We start from the raw sequence: 27,182 nt of genomic DNA, 5'->3' as shown, positions 1-27,182 counted from the left end.
CACTTCTCTGGCTTAGAAGCGGGGACAGACGTCCCCGATGGGTGGGATGGTGTTGCTCCTGAGGTAGGTGGCGCAGGAGCAACCCGGTGGGTAGAGCCCCCCACTGGCGAGGGGGCAGGAGGAGTTGTACTACTCATCGATCCAGCCGGAATTTGAGAAACTGAAGGGGCTAGCACAGGTGTTGTAGCAGCGGCGTAGGAAGACGTCATTCTCACAGGATGGAGTCAGTCGTATTTCCATTTTGCCTCAGTATAGGTCAGTCGGTCCAGGGTCTTGTATTCCATGATTTTACGCTCTTTCTGGAATATTCGGCAGTCTGGCGATCAAGGTGAATGGTGCTCCCCGCAGTTGACACAGATGGGAGGCGGGGCACATGGAGTATTGGATGTGATGGGCATCTGCAATCTCGACATGTGAGGCTGGAAGTGCAGCGGGAAGACATATGGCCGAACTTCCAGCACTTAAAGCACCGCATTGGGGGAGGGATATAGGGCTTGACGTCACATCGGTAGACCATCACCTTAACCTTTTCCGGTAATGTATCCCCCTTGAAGGCCAAGATGAAGGCACCAGTAGCAATCTGATTTTCCTTCAGACCCCGATGAACGCGCCGGACGAAATGTACACCTCGGCACTCTAAATTGGCGCGCAGCTCGTCATCAGACTGCAAAAGAAGATCCCTATGGTAAATAACTCCCTGGACCATATTTGAACTCTTATGGGGTGTGATCGTAATGGCAACATCCCCCAACTTGTCACAAGCAAGTAACCGTCGTGACTGGACAGAGGATGCCGTTTGTATCAGGACTGACCCAGAGCGCATTTTGGACAAGCCCTCCACCTCCCCAAACTTGTCCTCTAAATGCTCGACGAAGAACTGAGGCTTTGTGGAGAGAAAAGACTCCCTATCAGCTCTCGTACAAACTAAGAATCGGGGTGAATAACTGCTACTGCCATCCTGAGACTTACGTTCCTCCCACGGTGTGGCCAGGGTGGGGAACATTTTCGGATCGTACTTCTGAGCATTAAATTGAGCCCGAGAAAACTTAGAGGCTGCTGGCGACTGGCCACCAGCGAGAGACAATGTACCACGCTTCATTGCGGGTCATCCGCCCTGATGCCACCTACTCCGACCAAGGGCCCTCCCCACGGGCGCCACCCAGCCGCAGCAAGAGCCACCTGGCAGGATGGCCGTTGCCGGGAGTCCCAATACCCCAGGAGGATAGGCATCTACTCCTTGGCATACGTGGGAAGTTAACGGCGCAGGCATCAGTAGAGCGATCCCTGTGTTGTCAGGGGGCTACAACCAACAGGGTACATAGCAGCCCCACCACGACGGACTGGCTACCATGCTGGATGTTAGGTAACATGTGGTCCATGGTCGCCGTCAGTGCAGAAAGAGGCACCGCACAGTGCAAGGTGTAATTGGCACGCAGAAGCGTAGTGATGCCCAAGAGATGGAGAGCGGACAACACTGCAATTCAACGGCGAATAAGCTGGCGGAGGTCTGATCGCAAGATGGACACAATGCACCAAGTAAGGCGTCCTTCCCCAGTCGGCTCGCTCTTCGGAAAATTTTGAGAGATGGAGGTCAAACCCAACAGGGGACCATCACATAAGGCCGAAAAGTTTGAGACTCCTTTTAGTCGCCTCTTACGACAGGCAGGAATACCGCGGGCCTATTCTAACCCCCAAACCCATAGGTGGAAATCATCTGCATCTTACACGCTTCCACATTTAGCTAGCTGCCATTCATCACACCAGATGGGAATTTTTTTTAAGTCATCTCCTATCTTCCTACAGTCACTCAACTTTGACACCTTACCATACACCACAGCATCATCGGTAAACAACTGCAGATTGCTGCCTACCCTATCAGCCAAGTCATTTATGTATATCCAGAACAGTAGTGGTCCTATCACACTTCCCTACAGCACTCCTGACAATACCCATGTCTCTGAATAGCACCCACCATCGGGGACAACATACTGGATTCTATTATTTAAGAAGTCTTCGAGCCACTCACATATCCGTGAACTTATTCCACATGCTCATACCTTCGTTAACAGCATGGAATGGGGCACCATGTCAAATGCTTCTGGAAACCTAGAAATATGGAATCTGCCTTTTGCCCTTCATCCACAGTTCTCAGTATATATGGTGAGAAAAGGCAAGCTGACGAGTGATGCTTTCTAAAACCATGCTGATTCAAGGACATAAGCTTCTCAGTCTCAAGAAAGTTTATTATGTTCGAGCTGAGAATATGTTCAAGGATTCTGCAGCAAACAGAAGTTAGGGATATTGGTTTGCAATTCTGCAGGTCCATTTTTTTCACCTTTCTTATATACTGGAGTCACCTGCACTTTTTTTTTCCCCTTTGCTTGGGTCTTTGGACTGGGCAAGAAATTCACGACAAATGCAAGCTAAGTAAGGGGCCAATGCCGCAGAGTGCTCTCTGTAAAATCAAACTGAGAGTCCACCCAGAAGTGGTGATTTGTTTGCTTTCAAATCCTTTTGTTGCTTCTCTACACCAGATGTGCTTATTACTATGTCGTCAATATGGAAGTCTGTTAGATGGTCAAATGACGGTATGTTTGCACAATTCTCCTGTGTGAACAATTTCTTGAAGGCGAAATTCGAAACTTCAGCTTTCGTTTTAGTATCTTCAACTGCCACACTAGACTGGTCAACAAGGGGTTGAATGTAAGCCTTAGACCGCTTTGCAATTTTACAAATGACCAAAATTTTCTCGGGTTCCCTGCCAGATCTTTTGCTATGGTGTGATGGTGGTAGCTATTGTATGCTTTGCTCATACATCTTTTCACAGATGCACAAATCTCTACTAACCTTCGCTTGTTGTCGTACTTCAGTAGAACCTGAGGCATTCTGCCAATGCAATGGAATGCAGCACCTCACCACCTACTTAGAAGTAGATACCCTTAATGAAGCCGCTTAAATCAGTCTATAAAGACAAGTTGTTTGGTCCACACTGTATATCAGGCAGTTTCCTTTCAGAGTATGCTGATATAATAGCTTCATACTTAGCAGTCACATAAAATTTCTCACTCACAGGAAGACTGCAAAGTTGCCCAAGTCACACCAATACCTAAGACAGAAATCAGGAGTAATCAGCTGAATTACAAACCCATATCACTACCATCAGTCTGCAATAGGATTTTGAGAAATACGCTATGTTTGAAAACTATGAATTACTTCATAGAAAACAAACACATCTAGCTCTTTATTCATGTAATTAATGCTATCTAGAGGAGATGTCAAATAGATTCCAGAATTCTATACTTCCATAAGGCTTTTGACACAGTTCCTCACAAGCAGCTTTTAATCAAAGTGCATGTCTATTGTACACTCTTTCAGTTACGTGACTGGGTTCATGATTCCTGTCAAAGTTGTAATTGATGGAAGGTCATCGAGTAAAACAAAACAGATATCTGGTATTCCCCAAGGAAGTGTTACAAGCTCTTTGCTGTTCCTAACCTAAATAAATGATTTAGGAGACAATCTGAGCAGTCCTCTTAGATTATTTGTACATGATGCTTCATTACCATTATGTAAAGTCATTATATGATCAAAATAAATTGCAAAATGATTTAGAAGAGATATCTGTATGGTGTAAAAATTGGCAGTTAACTCTAAATTATGAAAAGTGTGAAGTCCCCCACATGAGCACTACAAAATGTAAAGCCTGTCAACTGAAATAAATACCTAGGGAATACATTTGTGAGCAACTTAAATTGGAAAGAAATTCATAGATAAAGTTGTGGGGAAGGCAAATCAAAAACTGTGTTTTATTGGCAGAACACTTTGAATATGTAGTATCTTCTAAAGAGACTGCCTATAGTACACTTGTCCGTCCTCTTCAGAAGCACTGCTGTCTGATGTAGGACCATACCAGATAGGACTGACAGAGGATATCAAAAAATTCAAAGAAGAGTAGCTTGTTTGCTATGATCATGAAAACAAGGATAGAGAGTGTCATGAATATGATATGCAAGTTAGGATGGAAATCTTCTGAACAAAGGTGTTTTTCCTTGCAGCAAGATCATTGCATGAAATTTCAATCAGCAACTTTCTCCTCTGAATTCAAAAACATTTTGTTTATTTTATTACAGTGATCATTCTTCCCTGTGTAGGCTGACATAGACAAGTCAGAACTTGAATGGAAAGATTTAATTGTTTGTTTTTCCCATGCACTTTTTGAAAGCAGAACAGTACAAAAATAGTTTGACAGAGGTTTAATGAACCCCATGCACATAACTGTGAACCGAGGTGTAATCATATAGATGTAGATTTAGATGAACTTACTGCAACCTGTACCGTGAGCCACAACCCCAAATTACACACCCTGCTACCAGCAGATTACCACTATGTGGGCTCACACATTTGACCGGAAGCCTGACTGGACATCAGCAATCATTCTTGGCCACAAGTGGCTCCAAATGTACCTCACTGAGGCTGAGCAGGAGTGCCTGATCTGTCACCACAACAAATGCAGAAGCCATCCCCATTCTTCAACCCAGCACAGGGGACCTATGGGACCTCCAACCTCACACTACCCACAACCATATTTTTAAACCTTCCCCGCAGAAGGGCAGTGCTCCCAGTTCACTCTCCCCCCCCCCCCCCCCCGCCACCACCACCACAGACAGGATGTCATTACAAGAAGCATACATGCCACCATTAATGCTGCAGCAGCAGCAGCAGCAGCAGCAGCAGCAGCAGCAGCAGCCAACGATCGAACCAGCACAGGACTGCCAACCCAAGAGGGTCAAGTCACTTCTCCCAACATAGCAATAGCCAACAGTCAATGCTGAAATAGCATCTAATGGACTAGTCAGAAAATGAAAAGGATGCCATAGGGATGTTCAACTCCGGAATTTGGATTGCTGCTGGTTCCACTGGCGAAACAGTGGGCCAAACATAGGTCTCGTCATTTTCGACACTATGCACCTATTAAAGTGGGGAGAGATTTGGTACTCTCAGTGGACTTGGTTATTAAGATTAAGCGCTGGCTATCCAGGGCAGTGTGGGCTTCACATTAGCTGGCACGACGATCTGGTGGTACAAAAGCATGGAGGAAAGTGTACACCGTTTTCTCATTGAATTGTGTTGTTGATTCCAAAGTTTTCTGATCACCGACATTATTTTGCATATAATCACTCACTTGTTCTTGGTTTTTCTCTTTGTCTGCTATTGCAGCTTTCTTTGTACACTGGTGATGATTCTTGGCTTCCACGTTTTCCATTTCTCTCGGTTTGTTCTTTTGAATTTGTGCACTGTTTTTGTCACTGGCCACTTGTTTTGCATTACTCTCGATTTGCCCTTTCATATTTGTGTTCTGTTTTCATCATCAACCATTCACGGTCACTCAAAAACCTACTCATGCACTCCCCCATCTAGACTTAGTGCTACTAAAATCATATTCATTATTTTATTTCTTAAAAACACACTCTTTAATTATTATCATTAGCACTTTTTTATTTTTCATCTGTGTTCAGTTATATGTTAAGTATATGTACCTGAATTTGTTGTTTCCTATTGCATACCTTAATTTTCATTTGCGTATTTCAATTTGTATGAAAGGCAATGTAGTGGATCATTTATATCATAAATAAACATTTGAGTAAATAATTGGAACACATGAATAGACTCAAAATTATTACATACAAGATATCCAAATCAAATAAATACATTATTACCCTAAATGTATTGTTACTGTAGTCAAGCTTGGTCCCCCTCTACTACCATTACAACCAAAACTTCCCTCGATGACCGAATCTACTAATCCTTGATACCTCAGGTATCAAATGATCTCTCTGTTGTCACATTGTACAACAGATTAGTTCTCTCTTCAATTCAGTTCAGTTCAGTATCTATTCAAAAGTTATCTGAAGTACCCACCTAACCCTCTGCATTCTTCTGTAGTACCACAAACAAAAGCTTCTACTCATATACGTAAAAGTTCAAATACAAAACAATTAACATAATATTTTCGATTTCTGTGAAAAGCAATAATTGGGTGTTTTTATTTTGTAAATTTGTGGTAAGATCTTATGGGACCAAACTGCTTAGGTCATCAGTCCCTAGGCTTACACACTTAAACTAACTTACACTATGGACAAAAAACACACACACACACACACACACACACACACACACACACACACACACCTCAGACCACGTGTAGCTACCCCGCGTGGCAGTGCTTTTATTTACAATCATTTATGTGGTAATACTCACTTGGCCCAGCTCTTCTGGTATGTTCAATGCACGACACTCTATCCTTTTGTTAGTTTCTGGGTCATACAAATTGACATCATTGTGAATATGGTACACTTGTATAAGTTTTGCCATTTCTATTGTCACATAAAGTGAGAGTGGTATCATTATCTGGAAGGTACGATAACAGTTATAATAAATGGCATGATATACTTACACAGAATACATCAACATCAAAAAGACATAATGAGAAATTAGGGGACATTCAAATGACTAAACCACACAGATTCTCAGACAGAATTATGTATGGCTCAACACATCAAATTTTTGTCCACCTTAATGTTCTACAGGAGAAACTTTGGTATTTGAATTTATGTACAAGTTCCATAAATAAGGCAATAAATACAGATGCATAGCAAAACATCTTGAGAAACCTCACAGATACATCCAAAAGTGAAAAAAATTATTACCTGCAGAATTATAACAAAAGTCCAGAAACTCAAAATGCCTTCAGTTGTTGAATTCTGCATGCTAGGAATAAATGGTGGCACTGAGATACCATCATACGAAGACAACCACAACTTGCAGCCAGCAGCACCAATTACACATAGGACAATGAGAATAAGAACACACCAAATAATATCCAGATTCATTTGGCGTTCCAAGTTTGAGCGTTTGTACCTAGGCCCTCCGTTATTCAACATTGCTTTAGTCTCATGTCCTGAAAAAGAACATTTTTTGCCCTCTGGTAGAATGGTTATAGGCATCAGTACAGTAAGTATATTGTATTAACAGCTTGTAGATCATTGAAACTTTAAATCCAATGTTAACACCAAAATTTCAATAGCTACGTGTACAAGCACTTAGATCTGTGGACTTGTGTACCAGTGTAATAAATTTTCCAAGGTAAAAATTAGCTATCAAAATTTGGGATGAAACATATACAACAGCAAGTCAAGTGAAGAGTTTTTTGAAAATGACACAAATTTCTTTCAGGAACATTTTCTTCACTACTAGAGAGTTACATGTTCTTATGTGAGTAATGGACATTGTTTCCAGAACACTACTATTTTGTGAATCAACATCTCCTGATAACCCTGTACTTAAGTTTCCCTGACCACCAGCTACACAGATAGGAAATGACTAGAAGTGGTACAGGGTATCCACTGCCATGCACCATACATCCAACATGTTTCAGGTGCCCCACTCCCTCCTAGCCCCCACCTAAATAAATTACAAAACTTAAAAATGTATAAGATTGAATTTGGGATGCGAGTAAGACAAATATTTTCAATGTTGAGAAAAATGGGACCCTAACCCTCAACTGCCAAAGGTAGAAATTTAGAATATCCTTATTATTGTACTGAAAACTTTGTGATAAACTGCATCTATGGAAACTAGTTTTGCAAAATTGATGTGCTTCAAAGAGAATTGACTCCCTCAATGAGAATACTTTAATATGACTGTAGATTATTTACAAATCACACCAAACAAATGAAAACAAATATTATCAGAAAAATCACATGCGATATCTGTTATCTGAAATGACTTTTGTAGGATTATAAATTAATGGTGAATTTTGGAGAATTTTGTAAACTGGGACCTGACATTTCAAGATTAACTATTTTTTTACCTACTGCACTGCACTGCATTCTCTCTCATATCATCAATGTACGTTGTCGAAGTAACAAAAGCAACATGTGTGTCTTTAGTCACTACACTGTGTATGACATTTGAAGAAAAGACAGAAAGCAATGGAAGTAATTTAGCACTTCATTAAAAAATACCACAATATGATGAAATGCTACAAATAGCATTATCGGTCCATGCACGACAGTGCACTTACCAATATGTTCCAAAAACCACAAGTTCTGCTGATCACAGGGATAAAGGGCCAATTGGATTGGATAGTCCATGGTCTAATGATCTGTTGGAAGAATGGGCATACTGCAGCTATCCTACAGTACAGGGTCACAATTTAAACACTACACACTTCCTCCAGATCAGGTAAATTGAGCAAATCAGTTGGTTCTGTTGTGTTAAGTGTAGTCAATGGTGCACCTTAGGCAGCTTGTAAAGTACCATTTGTCCATCGGCAGTTCTTGAGAAAACCTGAGACCATGATTTTTGAGCATGGAAAGTGTCATTGTGAAGGAGGCCACATTTTTACTATATGTTACTAACATAATGTTCTCGGGGAACCTCGAAACTACTCAATATCATTATCTGTTATAGGGATCCAGAGGTTTAAAATTACCATACTTATTCACATAACATCCAGTCTCAGATGTAAATGCAGTTTTAACTAATGTAGAGAACACATAGCAAGGGTTCTAGAGTCATCACAAGGGTTTTGAGGTTATCACAAGGATTCTGACATCACTGAACTTCATTTTTAGTCAGTATTTTTTCATCAATAAAACTAAATGATGTACTGTCTTTGTGTAATGCACACTTCAAACGTATATATAAATATGCCCAAAAAGGTACTGTGGTGATAAAAAATGGATTAAAAGTGTCTTAACATGACTGAAAAGAACTTAAAATGACTCCCAAAAATGATGTAAAACTGGGAAGTCTGCAAATTAAATTTAAAAAATCATATTTTTACAAATCATAAGCTGGGTGTTTTCAGTGAATTGAAAGCAATGAGAAACTTGTCCTGAAAAAATGTAAATCAAATGACTTCGAAACTTCACTGCCCTACAGTACCTGTTTCATATAAGCAGCATGCCCTGTTGTAAAAGGGAAAAGACGGGAAGCATCTTAAAAATGCTCTTGCTGGAGAACAAAAAGGAAACTGTGTTCCTCTTTAAAAGAGCAACAGAAAAGTGGTTCACAATGGCCAAGGCTAATTAAGTAATTTGAACATCTACCACTTTGTTTTTCAAATCTGAATTTAATAAAATCAAAATATTGATACTGAAACTAAATTAAAATATATTTTTAAACATTTCAAAAGTGTTTCAATTTCTATTTTGAGATTACTCAGTCTCATCACTCAAAATTATATTTGATCATTAGTCATTGTTAGCCATTGTTATAGAACTTCAAAAGCTTGATTATTTCTCTTAATTTCACTATGCACTCAAAGTTCATACTCTGAAAGATGATGACACATAATTGTACTTTTACATACTTGTACTTTGTAGAGCAACATATCAATAAGCTTTCACTAACATAGAATCGGTAGGGATGTATAAACAACAACAACATAAACAACATAATGTTACCTTTTCTTTTAGAAGAGGAAGTTAAGTTGAATTCTGTTCTCATATTTGTACTTTGAGCTATGTGTGGAAATAGTGGTTATTTAAATATAGATAAAATTACATTAAAAACAAAAAGTACAAACTGTAATTTTGCATAAAACATGAACAATACTTTACAAAACTCTACATCAATCTAATTTCTTTTCCAATATAAACTTATTACCTGCATAGACAACGATTCCCTCCACAAAATCTGTGTTTTTCACCATGCAGTCCCTCAAAAGAAGATTATCTGTGCTTACTGGTACTCTTTCGCCATCTGGATGCACAATTGAACCATGAAAGCGATAGATCTTTGTTGTTGGCCCATCAACTTCCACCACTGATCGGAATTTACATGGTTCAAATATATCTTGCTAAAATCATGAATAATACACAGTAATCAGCATTTTGGTTCATGTCATATATGAAAATATCAGCTGTATGACAGACACAATGATCTTCAGTTCTATGGTAAATTCATAAAACAGAGTTTTATAATATTATAACTAAGTCATAATTGTCCGTTAAAATTAATCTTTTAGTTGAAATTCATGAGCTCAATGTTTCTCTTATTTTTATTAATTTAAATTCACATTGTACTGTTGGCTGGATGCCCCAGAGTATAAATTCAGTAGCCTATTTTAAAAGGTTTTCTTTTTTCACAAACTCTGGCACCTATCCTTCACAAAGTGCAGGTTTTGTCTAAATTGTGTCTGTCCACTGTAGGGAACTATGATCAGTGCATTGAATTTCAGCGCCATGCTTGGCTTCTTGATAAGGATGTGAGAGAAGGGAGAGGATGAAATCTGGTGCCGATACATATCCTGCTCCTCTTAAATCACACAAAGGTCACTATCAAGCTCAACATATCCATATGGCAGGTAAATTATCATGAACAGTCTGATATGCACTCACTTCTTGAAACACCATGAATAGGCTTAGGGATTTAACTCCAGATAGTGGCATAAGTTTGGTGATCAGAAACTTTACATTACCATCTCTCCTCTCTTTAGAAAAATCATGAAGGTTGTTGAAATTTTCTTCCACCACCTCAATTTGAACCAGATCCCTCTTCATGTGTGTTAGTAAACTCTTCTGCAAAAGAGGGTATGGAGAGAGACATTTATTTTGCGTAACATGCATCACTAATATGAAACCATACCACTGACTATTGCAATGGAGAAAGTTTGCTGTCAGCAAGCAAGGAAAGATATGATACCATATGAATTTCTGATAGTCTGTCAGATTTGCAGTGTGTTCGGATACATCACGATAAAACATCTTTATAAATAAAATATATTCAATGCAGGATCATATATCATGACACATTTCAATAGTTTTCAATGTTACGATCATATATTCCTATGCATCTTCAAATCCAACAGGTGCCATTAATCATTCAGCTACTTGGGAGACGGGATTTTGTCCTGTAACAGAATCTATACTGGTTGTTTTTTATTTGTCCATTTACTCTCAGATTATCTGTCTTAAGAACACAAATATTCAGTACTGAAAGTGAACTGAAGTATGAAAGGACATTGCTAAAAATACCAGTTATTCAATTGAATGGTTCAGCAGTTCTCCAATACGATAAAATATTCAAATCTGTATCACTGTCATAATGAGGACAGTCACTAAATGTGAAACAGTATCAGCAACATAGAGTTCATTAAGTTTTCCAGTGTCTTCTTATTTAGCAGCTGAATCACATTTTCCATTCCTCCATGTTTCAATATCACACTCTCATGGGTGTCTCAAGTTCAGGGTCACTGATATTACCTTTGCACCCATTTAACACTATTCTACTTAAAAGTACTATGTACCGCCTTCATTTAGTCCCAAAATTCGCAGTTTAATAAAAAGGAACGATGTATTATTACAAAATAACTTTCTGCAGAAGAGTTATTGAATTTTATAAGCTCATTTATTTAATTTAATGCATGAAGTTCTCATTTTAAAGACAAACTGCATTTGATCAGAAGAAAAAATAAAAACAAAACAGTTACACTCATTCAGTGGAAGTTGATAAGCAGTTAAAGAAAGTTAGAGTTTAAGATTCCATTTATAATGAGCCATCAGAGATGGGAGAACAAGGAGAAGGATGGGGAAAGAAATCATCACAGTCCTTTTCAAATGAACCCTCCAGGAATTTGTCAAAGTTACTTACTGAAACTGTGGAAACCATACATTTGGATGGGGATTTGAACAGCCATTCTGCCAAATGCAAGCCTTAATGAGCTATCTCTAACACAAAATTTGTAGGAAAAAGGAAGTGTTTGACTGGTCCTAGTTCCTAACAGAGAAGTTATTTATAAGTTAGACATAAATTACTGAAAAATCTAATCAACTTATAACGTAATTCTAATTTGATGCAAACATAAAAGCTATAGACGAAGAGTAAAATAAATTATTTTAAATAAATGCCCTCAAACATTTTCTGATTATGCATTACCTTCTCCACAAAACCCCTCGCCACTTGTCTCTGTTTCAGATTGGTCTCTCCATCCAAATTGCAAGAATCGATATAGCAAATACCATTAGGGTCACTGGACCGCAGAAGAAGAATATCTGCAGGAATTACCTCATTGTTTGATAAATGTACTAGGTCTCCAACTCTTACTTTCTTCCATAATGTTTTTTTGTACCGCTCTTCATCACTGCAAAAAAAAAAAAACACATCTGTAACACCAAAAAGACTTAAGTAACCAAAATATATAAAATTAATGAAAGCATAACCATAACAGCAATTACTCTGCCTGAGAAAAAAAGTGAAGCACCCAGAGCTTGACAGCAGGAGCCTGCTTATAAGTATGAGATTCCATCCCCCTCTAGCCAGAATGCATGCAATTACTCAGTTGGGAAGTATGTCATTAAGCTATTGTATAAACTTGTTTTAACTGGTCCGTGATATCCAGTATACTGGCACTGGGACGGAGTTGACATTGAAGTTGGTCCCACACGCTCCGTAGAAGAAAGATATGGTTATCTTGTTTGCCACAGGAGTGTCTCAACATCATACAGGCAGTTCATGACTACGCATTTCACATGTGGATGAGCAAAAGGGCCACATGGTACCATCACATGACAGGGAACATTCTGTGACAAACTATCAGAGTTTCCTTAATCGCTAGTAGCCATAATCTGAAGTCATATCTGATGGGTCTCCGCACCATGACACCTTGTGTGCCACCACCTTGCCTCTCCAAGACATTGGAAGACTGGGACCTCTCCCCAAGTTGGCACCATAATCACCAACGATTGTCTCCAGTAGTAGTATAGAACAGTGATTCATCACTGGATACAATATGATGTCATTCATCAGCAGTCAACACTTCCCAGTCATGGCACCACTCCAAACACAGCCATTTGTGGAGTTGTATTAACTGCAGCCTATGCATGAAATGGCAATTCCTAGTCCAGCTGCTGCTATTCTGATCAATGGTGTAGGATTCCACAGAATGTTAGAAGGATCCCTTACTTGTTCTTGGATGGCAGAAGCAGATGTGAATGGGTTACAATGTGTCTGGTGCATGATATAGTGATCTTCCTTGTGGTGGTCAGACATGATTGACTGAACACTTGATGAGGATTATGCTTGCCCTCACATTTCCATGCAGTCCAACATGAGGCCATTGTCACATCCAAATGTCCCACAAATACAGATACTGCACGATTTAACCAGCCAGTCAAATTGAGACCCACACTGTGCTTCTTTTCAAACTGACAGGTGCTGATAACATGGTCTCACTTGAGTGTGCAACATCTCCATATCCTTCAGAGTGAGTACTCAACTGCTGTTGCTGGTAACGACATTAAAGAAACCCAACATTAATGCTCTGTTGGGGTCATTCTACTTATCACAGAGAACTGCAATTCTGATCATTTAAACATTCATCAATAGTGTGTGCATGTACACAGTTACATCAACATTAGACTATGTTCCCTGGGACCTCCATTTTTTTCTGTCAGGCAGCATATTATTTTGAATTCTTATATTTTTAACAGCAAAATTCCCTGATATTACTGTGGTAAAAATGGATGTTAAATAAATTCTCCAATAAACAAACATACAACTGTACTGATAAGTACACAAGTTCAGCCATATATCATAATTTCCATGTATGTACCCTTTTTCTTTGCATTATTTCTCCCTTTTCAGATCCAAAAAGTGACTGACAGTTCCTCAGTCTGGAATTTCTGGAATTTTTTCTATTTTTTGTCAGAAGTCTATCCTGTCACTGCGTCAACTTACCTAACACGAAAGGGGAAGTCAATGACAGCATGTATCACGAAATAAGATAAATATAGCTTTGTGTGTTTTTATGCTTTAACAGTATGATTTTGGAAGAAAGATTAAGAATCAGCATGGAACCTTTGAGCTCACAGATGTTAAGAGACCAATTGTTGTTTATTTGAAGCTCTTATTAAGCTATATCACTTTACACCCTGCCGTTGTTTTGCTTATAGCCCTCTTATTACCTGACTCCAATTTTTTTTTTTTTTAATGAAATTAACTGGTATAATATATTGCTCACCCTTGCCTCACAGGGGCTCACAGGTTTTTCTGGTTCTTGTATACATGTTTTACTCTTAATACTAGATTCCTCATTTACTGCTGTCCCCATAATCTCTACCTGGTGATAAATTCTAAACCTGCAAATTGCCAATACTATCCAACCAGAGTAAGAACTAATCCTTCTACCTCTGATCTATTGTAATTTCAGTAATGTTAGAAAGAAATTGTGCTCTGAAGCATGAATTTCATCTGTGAATCAATTTTCCTGCTATTGCTATTTTATGCATTGATTGTGTTATGTCCCAGATGACATAAGATATGATCTGAGGTTACACCAATCAAAATTTATGCTCTTTGCATTATACTATCCAGTCTGTTTATGTGACAAACTGTCAAAAGCTTAAATAATTATATTTTACAGCGCAGACCAAGTGAGATGTTTGGGAAGAGTGTCAATCAGCTTCTGAAAGTTGCAATCCAGGAGGTCCCACAGATTATTGACTGGGTTTAAATCCAGGGAGTTTGGTGGCCAGGGAAGTACAGTAAATTCATCTTTGTGTCTTCAAATCACCCATGTACAATACACACTGTGTGATACACTGCATTGTCCTGTTGGTCGATACCATCAAGCTGAGGGGGAAAAAAAACTGCATGCAGTGATGGACGTGGTGCCCTGTACCTAGTTATGGACATGGTCCCCATGGACCATATACCCTCCAGAATGACCAAGATGATACAGAGAATGCCTCGAAAACAATTCCCCAGCCATAATGCACCCTCCTTTGGCCCGCACCCTTCTGTAAACTGTTGCAGGGCGTTCACTTTCAGGCATTTTAGGCTATACATACCAAAAGCCATCTGTCTCATTGAGCATAAAACATGAATCATCTGGAAAGGCCACCTGTCACCATTCAGTGGATGTCCAGTTGCAGTAACGACATGAAATTTCCAGCCTTCATTGCTAATAAGCAGTTTGCATGGGCGCATAACCAAACGCGTGCTGCGGAGGCCCATAAGGAGCAACATTCGCTCAACGGTCATTGAGGGCACACTGTTGGTAACCCCTAGGCTCATTTGGGTGATCAGTTGCTCAATAGTTGCACATCTATTTGCCCGTACACATCTCCGTAACTGGATAGTGGTCCAACTTGAGTAGGTACCAAGGAGTGAGTGAGTGAAGTGAGTGAGTGAGTGAAGTGAGTGAGTGAGTGAAGTGAGTGAAGTGAGTGAAGCGAGTGCTGAGAAGCAGCAACATGGAATGTCATTTCACATGGAATAAGCCGATTGAGATGCACTTTGCCTATGGCGCTGTTCTTGACAATGCAAGGGTGGCTCATAGGATTTACCAGGAACATTAACCATATTGCAAGCTACCTCAGAAAAATACTTTTATATCAGTTGACAGACATATGAGAGAAATAACATCTATGTGAGCTAATAAGCATGATACAAGCAGGAGATGCACTGTTCGTAAAGCTGAGTTTGACGAAGATAGGTTACATCCAACAGAGCAAGATCTAATGACAAGAAGCAGACAAGACGTTCATGAACTTGGCAGAGACCAGCGTCACATCTGGAATGTCATTCATGAGACTGGTTTACATCCTATCCAGCAACAAAAGTTACACGTTGTCGGGTCCAGGTGACTTCTCTAGCTGTCTGGAATTTGTTGACTGGTTCCTACAACAAGCAGCACAAGAGCCACATTTCCCTGTCATGTGCTGTCTATTGACGAGGCTTGCTTTACCCACGAAGGCATTTCCAATTCACACAACAGCCATGTTTGGGCACTACAGAATCCTCATGCAACGTACATACATTGTCATCAAGAGCGTTGTGCTGCAAACGTGGGTGGCAATTGTGAATGACTCACCCATGTTGCCTCAAAGGTTAATGCTCAGACTTAACTTGTGTTTTTGCAATAAGTATTGCCTGCACTCCAGGAGGATGTACCGTTTGAGAGTCAGGCACAATCTTTGCTTCCAACATGATGATGCAACTCCACATTTTGCACATTCTGTCCAATATCACCTAGACAGGGCATCTGCTGACATACAAATTGGGCGCAGCGGACCAATGCGGTAGCCTCCACATTCGTCAGACTTGACACCATTGGATTTTTTCCTCTGGGGTGCCATGAAAGACAACATGTGTGCAACACCATTTGAGGATGAACAGGACTTGGTGGCTCCTATTATGGCGGCATCAAAAGTGGTTCAGACAACTACTGGCGTAATTCAGAGAAAACACACATCCCTGCGTCACCGCTATATTCTATGTCAGCGTGAAAACAGTGGTCAGTTTGAACAACTGCTACAACATGGTCATGTTAACTGATGGCACGTCTGTATACGAGAGCATACTCTTTTTCATTTACTTTGTCCTTTTTAAGCCTGTTGTAACATAAAACATGGGAATGTGGTTGTTTTCATTTATAAAGAAGCTCTGTATGGCACGTTAGCTAAGTATGATACATGTGTATGTGACACTAAGTTTTTGCTGTAGTCATCGTGACGACTGATTACTCCAAACGCTTTCTTTGGATATACATTTTTCGTGAATTACTTTTCACTTTGAGTACAGATGTACATTTGTCAGATTTCAGTTATGTTTATGTAGCGCCGAAAATATGCAAATACGTCCCCGAGTTCCTATACGCAAATTCCTTCCTGTGATGCTATTTTTCTGCCCTTACATCTTTGGTCAAATTGTCTTTCCATACCCTGTATATAAACTCAATGTAAGATTTTTGCTACATAAAGCGCGGAATGAGACTGAAGCAAGTTCCATTATTCGAACCAGAAAACTTCGTATTCCTTGCTGGAACGGTTTGACGCTCAGTGCGGTGACCGATTTGCCTCAACAGAAAGTGATAGCGGGAAAAAGTGAAGTAATGGAACTTCAGCCGGTAAGCAGTCAAAACCAGCGAAACTCAGGTGACGCAGGTGTTTGTTCGCTGACCGCGACTCCAGGCGCGGGGCAGCTGGCAGTTCGTTAAGTAGGTCACGCATACAGCCGGCGCTCCTTCCTGACGTCATCACCCCCACCTCACGCAGCGTCCACCCACGCGCGGCACACACCCTCCGCCTGCTGTTAGCGTTATGAGCTCTCCAGTAGCCCAGTGATTCACTGCGGAGCAAGTGCTTCCCAAGTGATGGACCATTCACAGTCGTACGCCTACAATCGCTGGCCACTGGGTCCCTAAAGCTGGATCGCACTGTTTTAATAACTTTGGTGTTAGTTAAGTGACTGCGTGTCGAACGACCACAAAATTTGTCCGTTCCAATAAGAAAGAGAACTGTTAAACAACATATAACTGAATCACTGCAAGGTGTTAGCGAACATTTTTAATTAATTTGAAAGGGTCGTAAAAGAATAAATCCGTAACATTCGGGCACTTAAGAACAGTCGAGTTCTGAATGAAAGCGCGTTGTGGTGTTGTATGATAGATTGTTCCTCCTTGTCCGCTCACTTATTGTTCCTTCCTGCCACGTGGTCTACAAGGTCGCAACGGGATGCAACATGACGTTCGAACAGCGACAATTTTTCATCTTTCACCATGCCAACGGCCTACAGCAACAGAAATATTTTCCATTTGCTAATATCCAGAAATACGGTTGAGGATGCTATAATACAATTTGAGAACAAGAATTGGATACAATCTGTCCCTCAAAAAGGGCAGCCAAGCAAGCTAAATGAAAGAGAAGAGAAATCAATTATGAGAAAGATTGATCCTAACTTTCTATTAAGGGCACCTAAAATTGAAATCCATCTGCTCCAAAACGTAGTAAGCAAGTACGTGAATCAACTGCCCGAAAAGTTACCAGGGAAGATGGGTATAACGGAACAGTGGCAAGGGAAAATGCCATTCGTGAACAAAGTGCCCCGATGTGAAACGCTCCAATTCCAAAGTTCACGTCACCAAAGCGTCATGGTGTATTTGTCGATGACAGCAAATTCAATGTCTTCTCAACAGACGGAAGAAAAATTGTGCTGAGAAAGGCAAATGAGGAGCTGTAGGATAGACATTTGCAACCTACTGTAAAACAAGGTGAGCGTAGTGGTTTGATATGGGGACGTATTTCGTCATCTAGTATGGGAGAAATTACATTCCTGACTAGCATGTTAAACAAGGAATTATCTCGCAACATCCAGACGCAAAATTTACAAATGAGCGCATAAATGGAGGTTAGACATACATTCAGTTTTTTCCGAAGTAATGACCCGGAGTACACATCATACCTTGAAAAAGAATGGGTTCTTTATAATTAATACAGTCATTTTTGAAAGGGCTTTACTCCAAATTTTGACAAAATGAATTAAGGACGGAACCAGGTTCTGTACACATAGATGCACCTTTATGCATGAAAAGGGCTACATTCAAGGAACTGCAAATTTGTTTCTGCGGCTTCTTCACTGCGACGTCGTTTATGTATGGGCTTTATTCCGGAAATAGCGCCCTTTCAATGATGATCATCTCCACGTGCGATCTATAGAATACCTAATGCATTATGCGTTACGTTTAGCCTTTCGTAAGAAAAGTCGTATATGTTAAACGATACTACTAAATTGTATGCATAATGTACTGAAGCTGAAAGAAACTGGCATGCGTATTCAAATACAGAGAAACGTGAACAGGCAGAATACGGCGCTGCGGTCGGCAATGCCTATTAAAAAAACAAGTGTCTGGCACAGTTGACAGATCGGATACTGCTGTTACAATGGCAGGTTATAAAGATTTAAGTGCGTCTGAACGTTGTGTTACAGTCGGCGCACGAGCGATGTGAACAGCATCTCCGATGTAGCAATGAAGTGGGGATTTTTCCGTACGACTATTTCACGGGTGTACCGTGAATATACCAATCCGGTAAAACATCAAATCTCCGACACCGCTGCGGCCGGAAAAAGATCCTGCAAGAACGAGACCAACGACGACGACTGAAGAAAGTCGTTCAACGTGACAGCAGTGCAATCCTTCCGCAAATTGTTGCAGATTTCAACGCTGGGCCTTCAAGTGCCGGCGTGCGAACCATTCAACAAAAAATCATCGATATGGGCTTTCGGAGCTGAAAGCCTACTCGTGTACCTTTGGTGACAGCACGACACAAAGCCTGTCGCCTCGCCTGGGCCCGATACTAGACTGGAAACATGTTGCCTGTTCGGACGAGTCTCGTTTCAAACTGTATCGAGCGGATGGACATACACAAGTATGGAGACAACCTCATGAATCCATGGACCCTGCGTGTCAGCAGTGGACTGTTCAAGCTGGTGGAGGCTCTGTAATGGTGTGGGGTGGGTGCAGTTCGAGTGATATGGGACCCCTGATATGACTCCGACGTAGGCATGTCTGATCACTTGCACCCATTCGTGTCCATTGTGCATTCGGACGGACTTGGGCAATTCCAGGAGGACAATGAGACACCCCACACGTCCAGAATAGCTACTGTATATACCTGCCAACTCTCCAGATTTAGCGGGAGACTCCCGATTTTCCACTTTTTCTCCCGCCTTCCTGTTATTCCAGTATTCCTCCCGATTTTTATAGTTTTCGTCAAACTTACGATATTTGTTTTGAAAACCCGCCATTTCAGTTTTTTTTTTTCCGCCAGTTGCCGGAATTCGTTGCGTATTAGTCGACCTTAATCAATACGTATCGAAGTTTATAGAAATCAGGAAGTCGCGCGCGATTTATATATCGATAGTTATTTTTCCTCTTTCCCGCGCATTTTGTCGAAGATGTACCCGTGTCCCGTAGTGCACATGTAGTAACCTCGGTAGTGCACAGTGTTCTGCTTGGACGTGTGTTTTGATTCGGGGCTTTGTTTTTAAACATAGCCAAAAATATAACTCCGTCTTTTTAAACAATTTTAGGAACAGTTTCCGTGCATTATCGAGTCGAGGAAAGGCCCGTTGTTCGCTTTTTGTACCGTTTGCCGATTTGGTATTTGTGTATCACATGGTGGAAAAAGTGATGTTTCCAAACATGTGGTAACAAAAAAGCACCGAGACAATTTGAAGTGCGTCAATAACAATAAAAAATTGGAATTCAGCGACAAAAGTGAAAGTGATGGAGTGATAAATGCTGAATGCTTATTTACATTTTTTATTTTACAACATAATTTGCCGATTAATTGCGCTGACCATGTGAGTCACCTGTTCCGGAAAATGTTCCCGGATAGCGGTATAGCGAAAAACTACAGCTGCGGAAGGACAAAAACTGTCCCAATTATCGGAGAAATGGCAAAAAAGGAAAAAGAAGAAATCGTAGACATTTTGAAAAAATTGCCATTTTACATTGCAACGGACGATAGTAACAAAGGGGATGCTAATTTATATCCCATAGTTGTTACCGTTTATAATGAGACGACACAAAAAATTGATAGTACCTAATTATCTCTCCCCAACTTAAAAGAAGATTCCACCGGTGTCAACATAGGAACACTTCTTCTCAACACACTGAAGGAATGTAATATTCCACTCAGTAACTGCTTGTCAATAGGTTGTGACAATGCCCCTGTAATGGTTGGAATGAAAAACGGAGTTGCAGGTCTCTTGAAAAATCATATGCCTAACCTCTTTGTTGTTGGTTGTCCCTGCCATTTGTTAAATCTGAGCCGGCCGAAGTGGCCGTGCGGTTAAAGGCGCTGCAGTCTGGAACCGCAAGACCGCTACGGTCGCAGGTTCGAATCCTGCCTCAGGCATGGATGTTTGTGATGTCCTTAGGTTAGTTAGGTTTAACTAGTTCTAAGTTCTAGGGGACTAATGACCTCAGCAGTTGAGTCCCATAGTGCTCAGAGCCATTTTTTTGTTAAATCTGGCAGCAAAAAAAGGGAGCTGCATGTCTGCCATTCCAGATTGATGACTATTTACTGGACATACATTATTTTCTGCAAAAGAGTACAAAGAGGAAGGAGAAACTGAAAGAATTTCAGAAATTATATGATGTCGAGATGAAAAAAATATTGAAGCATGTGTGCACCCGTTGGCTTTCTGTGAGCAAATGTTTACTTCGGTTACTGGAACAGTGGAAGCCTTTGACCAGCCTGCTCAATTATGAAGTGAAGTCTGGTAAGAATGATCAGCTTGGGTGTCTCCAAACTTATCATATACCGAAGCTGAAACAGTCACCAATTGAGAGTAGTGCCTCTTCAAGAAAAAGACCTAGTGAATTGCCAATTCCATGTTCGTCTACATAAAAAATAAGTAAACAGGATTACCCAATTAAGTACAACCTGTCTCGTGAAGAAAGGATTTTTATGTTTCTGTCATCAGATTTAAATATGGCTTTGTGTCTGTTTTTGTCAAATGTTATACCTACATTTGACAAAACAAATGTAATTTTGCAGTCAAGTGTACCTCACATCCATTTACTGCAAGATCTGCTGCTGGACACGTTACAGAATTTGATGTCTAAATTTGTACTACCTACAGCGATAAAATCCTGTTCTCCTTTTGAGGTTGATTACCACAGCACAAGAAACCAGAAGGATGATTGTGATTTGGTCATTGGCAGTTGTACTTCTCAAATTGTGGGTTGCCTCAAGCATGATGAGAAGGTGGAATTCTTCTCATCTGTTCGGAAATACTTAATTGCCGCCTGTGACTACATGGTTCATAAATTACCATTGAAGAGTGAAATGCTGAGGAATGCAACAGTTGTGCAAATCAGATCTGTTTCCAATGCATCCTTTTCTACCCTAAAGTATTTTGTGGAAAAGTTTCCAGTATTTGTAAATGCAGATGCGGGTAAACAGCATGATGCCATGGATGAATTACAATCCCAGTTTTGTGCATTTCAGATATATGATATACCGGATGAAATCTTAAGGGAAGAAATCTTAAGGGAAGAAATCTTAAGGGAAGAAATCTTAAGGGAAGAAATCTTAAGGGAAGAAATCTTAAGGGAAGAAATCTTAAGGGAAGAAATCTTAAGGGAAGAAATCTTAAGGGAAGAAAGAATAGATGTGCAGTGGTCTCTGTTAGGAAAACTAAGAAACAGTGATAGGTGCCTAAAATTTGACAATTTAATTCGTTTTATGTTAGGTATTCTAACGGTCCCTCATGGTAATGCAGAATGTGAGAGGATATTTAGTCAAGTAACTAAAATAAGGACACAGTTTAGATCATCTACCGATGATGAAAATTTGGAGAGATTGTTGACCGTAAAATCAAGACTACAGGGTGACTGCTTTCAGCAAACCTTCAACAAAGAATTTCTCAAAAAGGCTAAGTCTTCAACATTCAATTCCTTAAATCAATAGAAATGTGAAGTGTTTCGTGAAAAGATAATTATACCTGTGTGTTACCATATTTTCTCCATCCTCATCATGTTTTGGAAATTTAATTAAAGAGGAAATGATAGACCTTTATGTGAACGGATAACAACATTGTTAAATAAGTGAGAACACTAATGTGTATTATCTCGAAACATTTTAAGAGTGAACTATTTTATTTGGTAACTGTTCTAGTTTGTTAGTAGATCATCATTATTCAGATTCTGCAATGTTTCCTACTGCAGAAACAGCTTCTACTTCACCTGTGAGAAGAAAGGTATTGTACATGTTCTCATGATTGTTCCAATGTTTCTCGCTAATACTGAATATTAATAGGCTACATAGCTAGAGTTAAATATGAGAATTTTACAAATTTCTGTAATTACAGTTTCCTTGAATATGTGTAATACTAGCTAACTTTGAACATGCAGAGATATAGCATGTGAAATCTTACGAGGAGAAAGTAGATGCTGCCCCTGAAAAATAAAAAAGAAGTGGTTGTGTTAAGATTTCAGCATACACCGGAGAACCAGTTGGCAAGCCTATTTTTAAAGTTTTCATGTGTGTCACAAAACAGTATGGTGGATGCTGTTTTACGGCAATCATACTTTTTTTTCTAATGCCAAAAAACATCCCAACCTAACAGCAATTAGCTGGGCGAAACTACAAATAAGGGTTACGGAATCAACATTTTGGGTATTTCCAATGTTTCTATATGTTTTTTTTTAGCCATTATATAGCTTTGTGGCGCCTTAAAGGAAAACTTTTCAGTTGTCTTAGGTTTATACAAAAATGAGCCACAGCTTTTTGATCTTATATATCTCCTGATTTCTCCTGATTTTTAAAATGGAATCTCCTGATTTTTGGTTTTTGAAGGTTGGCAGGTATGCGTACAGAATGGCTCCAGGAACACTCTTCTGAGTTTAACCATTTCTGCTGGTCACCAAAGTCTCCAGACATGAACATTATTGAACATATCTAGGTTGCCTTGCAACGTGTTGTTCGGAAGAGATCTCCACTCCCTCGTACTCTTACGGACGTATGGACAGCCCTGCAGGATTCATGTTATCGTTTCCCTCCGATACTACTACAGACATTAGTCGAGCTCATGCCTCGTCGTGCTGCGGCACTTTTGCGTGCTCGCGGTGGCCCTACACGATATTAGGCAGGTGTACCAATTTCTTTGGCTCTTCAGTATATGAAGAATGATGAGTCCGTAATGCGTGTATACCAACAAGGCATTGAGACAGAGAGAGAATATTGAGAGCGCTCATTCTCATTTGATTGTAACAAAGAGCATGTATCAGAAAATGTCTAAGAACCAGGTTTGTTTTCCTCCAGTTGCGTTGGGAAAAATAAGAATCGGTGTAAGATTCTAATATGTGCAGCTTTGGTGAAGACTAGACATTTTGATAATATGAAAGAGTTTTTTCTTATTTGTTAAGTGGTGAAACGGGTAACCGGAAGAGCTCAGAGCCTACACGGTAAAAGAATATTATGAAGTCATTGCAAGTGGTTCCAAACTTCATATGCTTACCATGAGGCTAACAGAAACTGAAGACATATATATAAGTGGTGGTGAACATACTACGGTTGCTGTCGAACGAATCAAATCGTAGACATGTTCTAAAACACCAGAAGTCAGATTTCAGTCATGTCGCCTTATGCATTTTGAACGTAGTCAGTTACAATCAGGTTGTGGCATCTGAAAGCGTAGGAGGATTACAGAATCATAATTTGACCTTTTCTTTCTGGCGCTACGGTCGCAGATTTGAATCCTGCCTCGGGCATGGATGTGTGTGATGTCCTTAGGTTAGTTAGGTTTAATTAGTTCTAAGTTCTAGGCGACTGATGACCTCAGAAGTTGAGTCCCATAGTGCGCAGAGCCATTTGAACCATTTTTTATTTCTGGAAGTGTCTGTTTTTAATTTTGAAAAGGCTTAAACTAGACCAGTGTCTTAACAGGAACAAAATGCAAGACCTTCAACGTTTACTTTATTGTATTCCGCATTAATATAGACATTTCTATGATGATTTGATGAAATGGCCTGTATGTAACGTTGGTGCCGCTACTGCTTCAGATGATGATCAATGAAACCATGTTGTATGTATAGCTACTTTGATTAGCGTTACAATACTTTGAAAATGTATTACTAAAGAAAAAAAACTACCTGAAACTTGACCATGCTTATGAATTACTTCCATACGAACAGGACCTTATTCCAAGACTTTGGCCTTATTTTTTCAATGAGATTGCATAACCTAGAAACTGCAGTAATGGCAAAATATTTTTTATTGTTTTTTAAACAACGGAAATCCCATCCTGTTACATTCCATATACTCACCCACAGGTGTTTTCCTTCGTTCCTGAAAACTGAAGATTTTGGAGCAAAGGCCTTTCAGAAATGACTGTATCAATTGTCCTAAATTTTTTCAGACAACTCCTCAGTCGCCAGACCTTACCCTCAGACACTCAATGGAATGGGCTCGATGAGTGAACCGGCTCGAAGAAAGACATGAAAAAGATGCTGAAGGAAGAAAAGCGACTTACAGTGGTTGCGTACACAGCGAAAAAGAATGTTTGAAAGTGGTTATAAAACAGAAGGGATAGCCCACGAACTACTGAGTTGCGATATTATTCCTGCACTTAAGAAAAATTATTTTGTGAACGAATATGAAAGACAATTCTGTATTAATATTATATAAGAAATTATGTATTATTATTTCACGTAAGACACTATGTGCCACAGTTTGAATTAATTACTACAACATAAATTTTCATTTACTGACATTTTATACGCTTATTAAATGAATATTTGAAAATAAAACACATACTATCGCTATGCATGCGACAGCATTTGTACTTAATACACTACTGGCCATTAAAATTGCTGCACCAAGAAGAAATGCAGATGATAAACGGGTATTCATTGCACAAATATATAAACTAGAACTGACATGTGATTACATTTTCACGCAATTTGGGTGCATAGATCCTGAGAAATCAGTACCCAGAATAACCACCTTTGGCCATAATAACGGCCTTGATACGCCTGGGCATTGAGTCAAACAGAATTTGGATGGCGTGTTCAGGTAAAGCTGCCCATGCAGCTTCAACACGATACCACAGTTCATCAAGAGTAGTGACTGGCGTATTGTGACGAGCCAGTTGCTCGGCCAACATTGACCAGACGTTTTCAATTGGTAAGAGATCTGGAGAATGTGCTGGCCAGGGCAGCAGTCGAACTTTTTCTATAACCAGAAAGGCCCGTACAGGACCTGCAACATGCTGTCGTGCATTATCCTGCTTAAATGTAGGGTTTCGCAGGTATCGAATGAAGGGTGGAGGCACGGGTCGTAACACATCTGAAATGTAACGTCCATTGTTCAAAGTGCCGTCAATGCAAGCAAGAAGTGACCGAGACGTGTAACCAATGGCATCCCATACCATCACGCCGGGTGATACGCCAGTATGGCGATGTCAAATACACGCTTCCAATGTGCGCTCACCGCGATGTCGCCAAACACGGATGCGACCATCATGATGCTGTAAACAGAACCTGGATTCATCCGAAAAAATGACGTTTTGCCATTCGTACACCCAGGTTCGTCGTTGAGTACACCATCGCAGGCGCTCCTGCCTGTGATGCAGCGTCAAGGGTAACCGCAGCCATGGTCTCTGAGTTGATAGTCCATGCTGCTACAAACGTCGTCGAACTGCTCGTGCAGATGGTTGTTGCCTCGCAATCGTCCCCATCTCTTGACTCAGGGATCGAGACGTGGCTGCACGATCCGTTACAACCATGCGGATAAGATGCCTGTCATCCCGACTGCTTGTGATACGAGGCCGTTGGGATCCAGCACGGCGTTCCGTATTACCCTCCTGAACCCACCGATTCCATATTCTGCTAACAGTCATTGGATCTCGACCAACGCGAGCACCAATGTCGCGATGCGATAAACCGCAATCGCCATAGGCTAGAATCCGACCTTTATCAAAGTCGGAAACGTGACGGTACGCATTTCTCCTCCTTACACGAGGCACCACAACAACGTTTCACCAGGCAACGCCGGTCAACTGCTGTTTGTATATGAAAAATCATTTGGAAATTTTCCTCATGTCAGCACGTTGTAGGTTTCGCCACCGGCGCCAACCTTGTGTGAATGCTCTGGAAAGCTAATCATTTGCATATCACAGCATCTCCTTCCTGTCGGTTAAATTTCGCGTCTGTATCACGTCATCTTCGTGGTGTAGCAATTTTAATGGCCAGTAGCGTATGTTCCAAAGCGCGGCGCATAAAAAGGGGCTTTTCCGGGGTTCATAGCTCGAATTATATTGGTGAGAAAAAGGCAGGGTCGAGTGTTTTGGATAGCCCTTCGCCCAGGGACCATTTGCATACCCAACAGAAGGATCGCCTTAGCGTCGCTATCCTACAGTATAGGGTCAAAGTATGAGCATTACACACTTCATCCTGCTTAGGCAAATGGAGCAAATCGGTTGGTTCTTTTTGCATTTGATTTAGTCTACGATGGGCTTGAGGAGCCTTCCGGAAGCGCCAGTAGGTAATGGACGGTTCCTTGGATAACATCACGAGAAAGGATTTTTTAATACGTATTCTGCGTCACCTGCGGACCGAAAGCCAGGATTTCAAGATGGCTAAGCACAGGGAATAGCAGAAATTTGTACCATACATACCTATAATCCCGATTTCGAATAATCTCGAAAATTTTCCTGATATCGTTATCCGTTTCCGAGATACAGTGGTTCAAAGTTACCTGACTTGCACACGTATAATACACATGTAAAATCCGGTGTGAGGGGAAAACATAGTGACATAGCACGGAGGAATATGCTGTAAAATCTCTCCATTATCATCTGGGAACCCCAAGTTGTCGCACTGA

The 27,182-nt window shown here is 40.4% G+C and overlaps 1 protein-coding gene across 3 annotated transcripts in view; it reads right to left on the bottom strand.

Moving 5' to 3' along the window:
- LOC126251324 (phospholipid-transporting ATPase VA) overlaps positions 1 to 27,182 on the bottom strand; it is a 397,256-nt gene that overhangs the window by 117,282 nt on the left and 252,792 nt on the right. For all 3 annotated transcript variants that reach the window (XM_049951657.1, XM_049951658.1, XM_049951659.1), the window contains exons 3-6: positions 11,944 to 12,148; positions 9,673 to 9,865; positions 6,708 to 6,958; positions 6,259 to 6,408 (exon numbers count right to left, since the gene is read on the bottom strand). In XM_049951657.1, the coding sequence (XP_049807614.1) occupies positions 6,259 to 6,408; positions 6,708 to 6,958; positions 9,673 to 9,865; positions 11,944 to 12,148 (799 nt within the window). The remainder of the gene's footprint in view (positions 1 to 6,258; positions 6,409 to 6,707; positions 6,959 to 9,672; positions 9,866 to 11,943; positions 12,149 to 27,182) is intronic.

This window comes from Schistocerca nitens, chromosome 4 (genome assembly GCF_023898315.1).
Source record: "Schistocerca nitens isolate TAMUIC-IGC-003100 chromosome 4, iqSchNite1.1, whole genome shotgun sequence".
Lineage (NCBI taxonomy): Eukaryota > Metazoa > Arthropoda > Insecta > Orthoptera > Acrididae > Schistocerca > Schistocerca nitens.
Note: the sequence above shows the minus strand (reverse complement) of the source record. Positions and strands in the feature narration are given on the sequence as shown.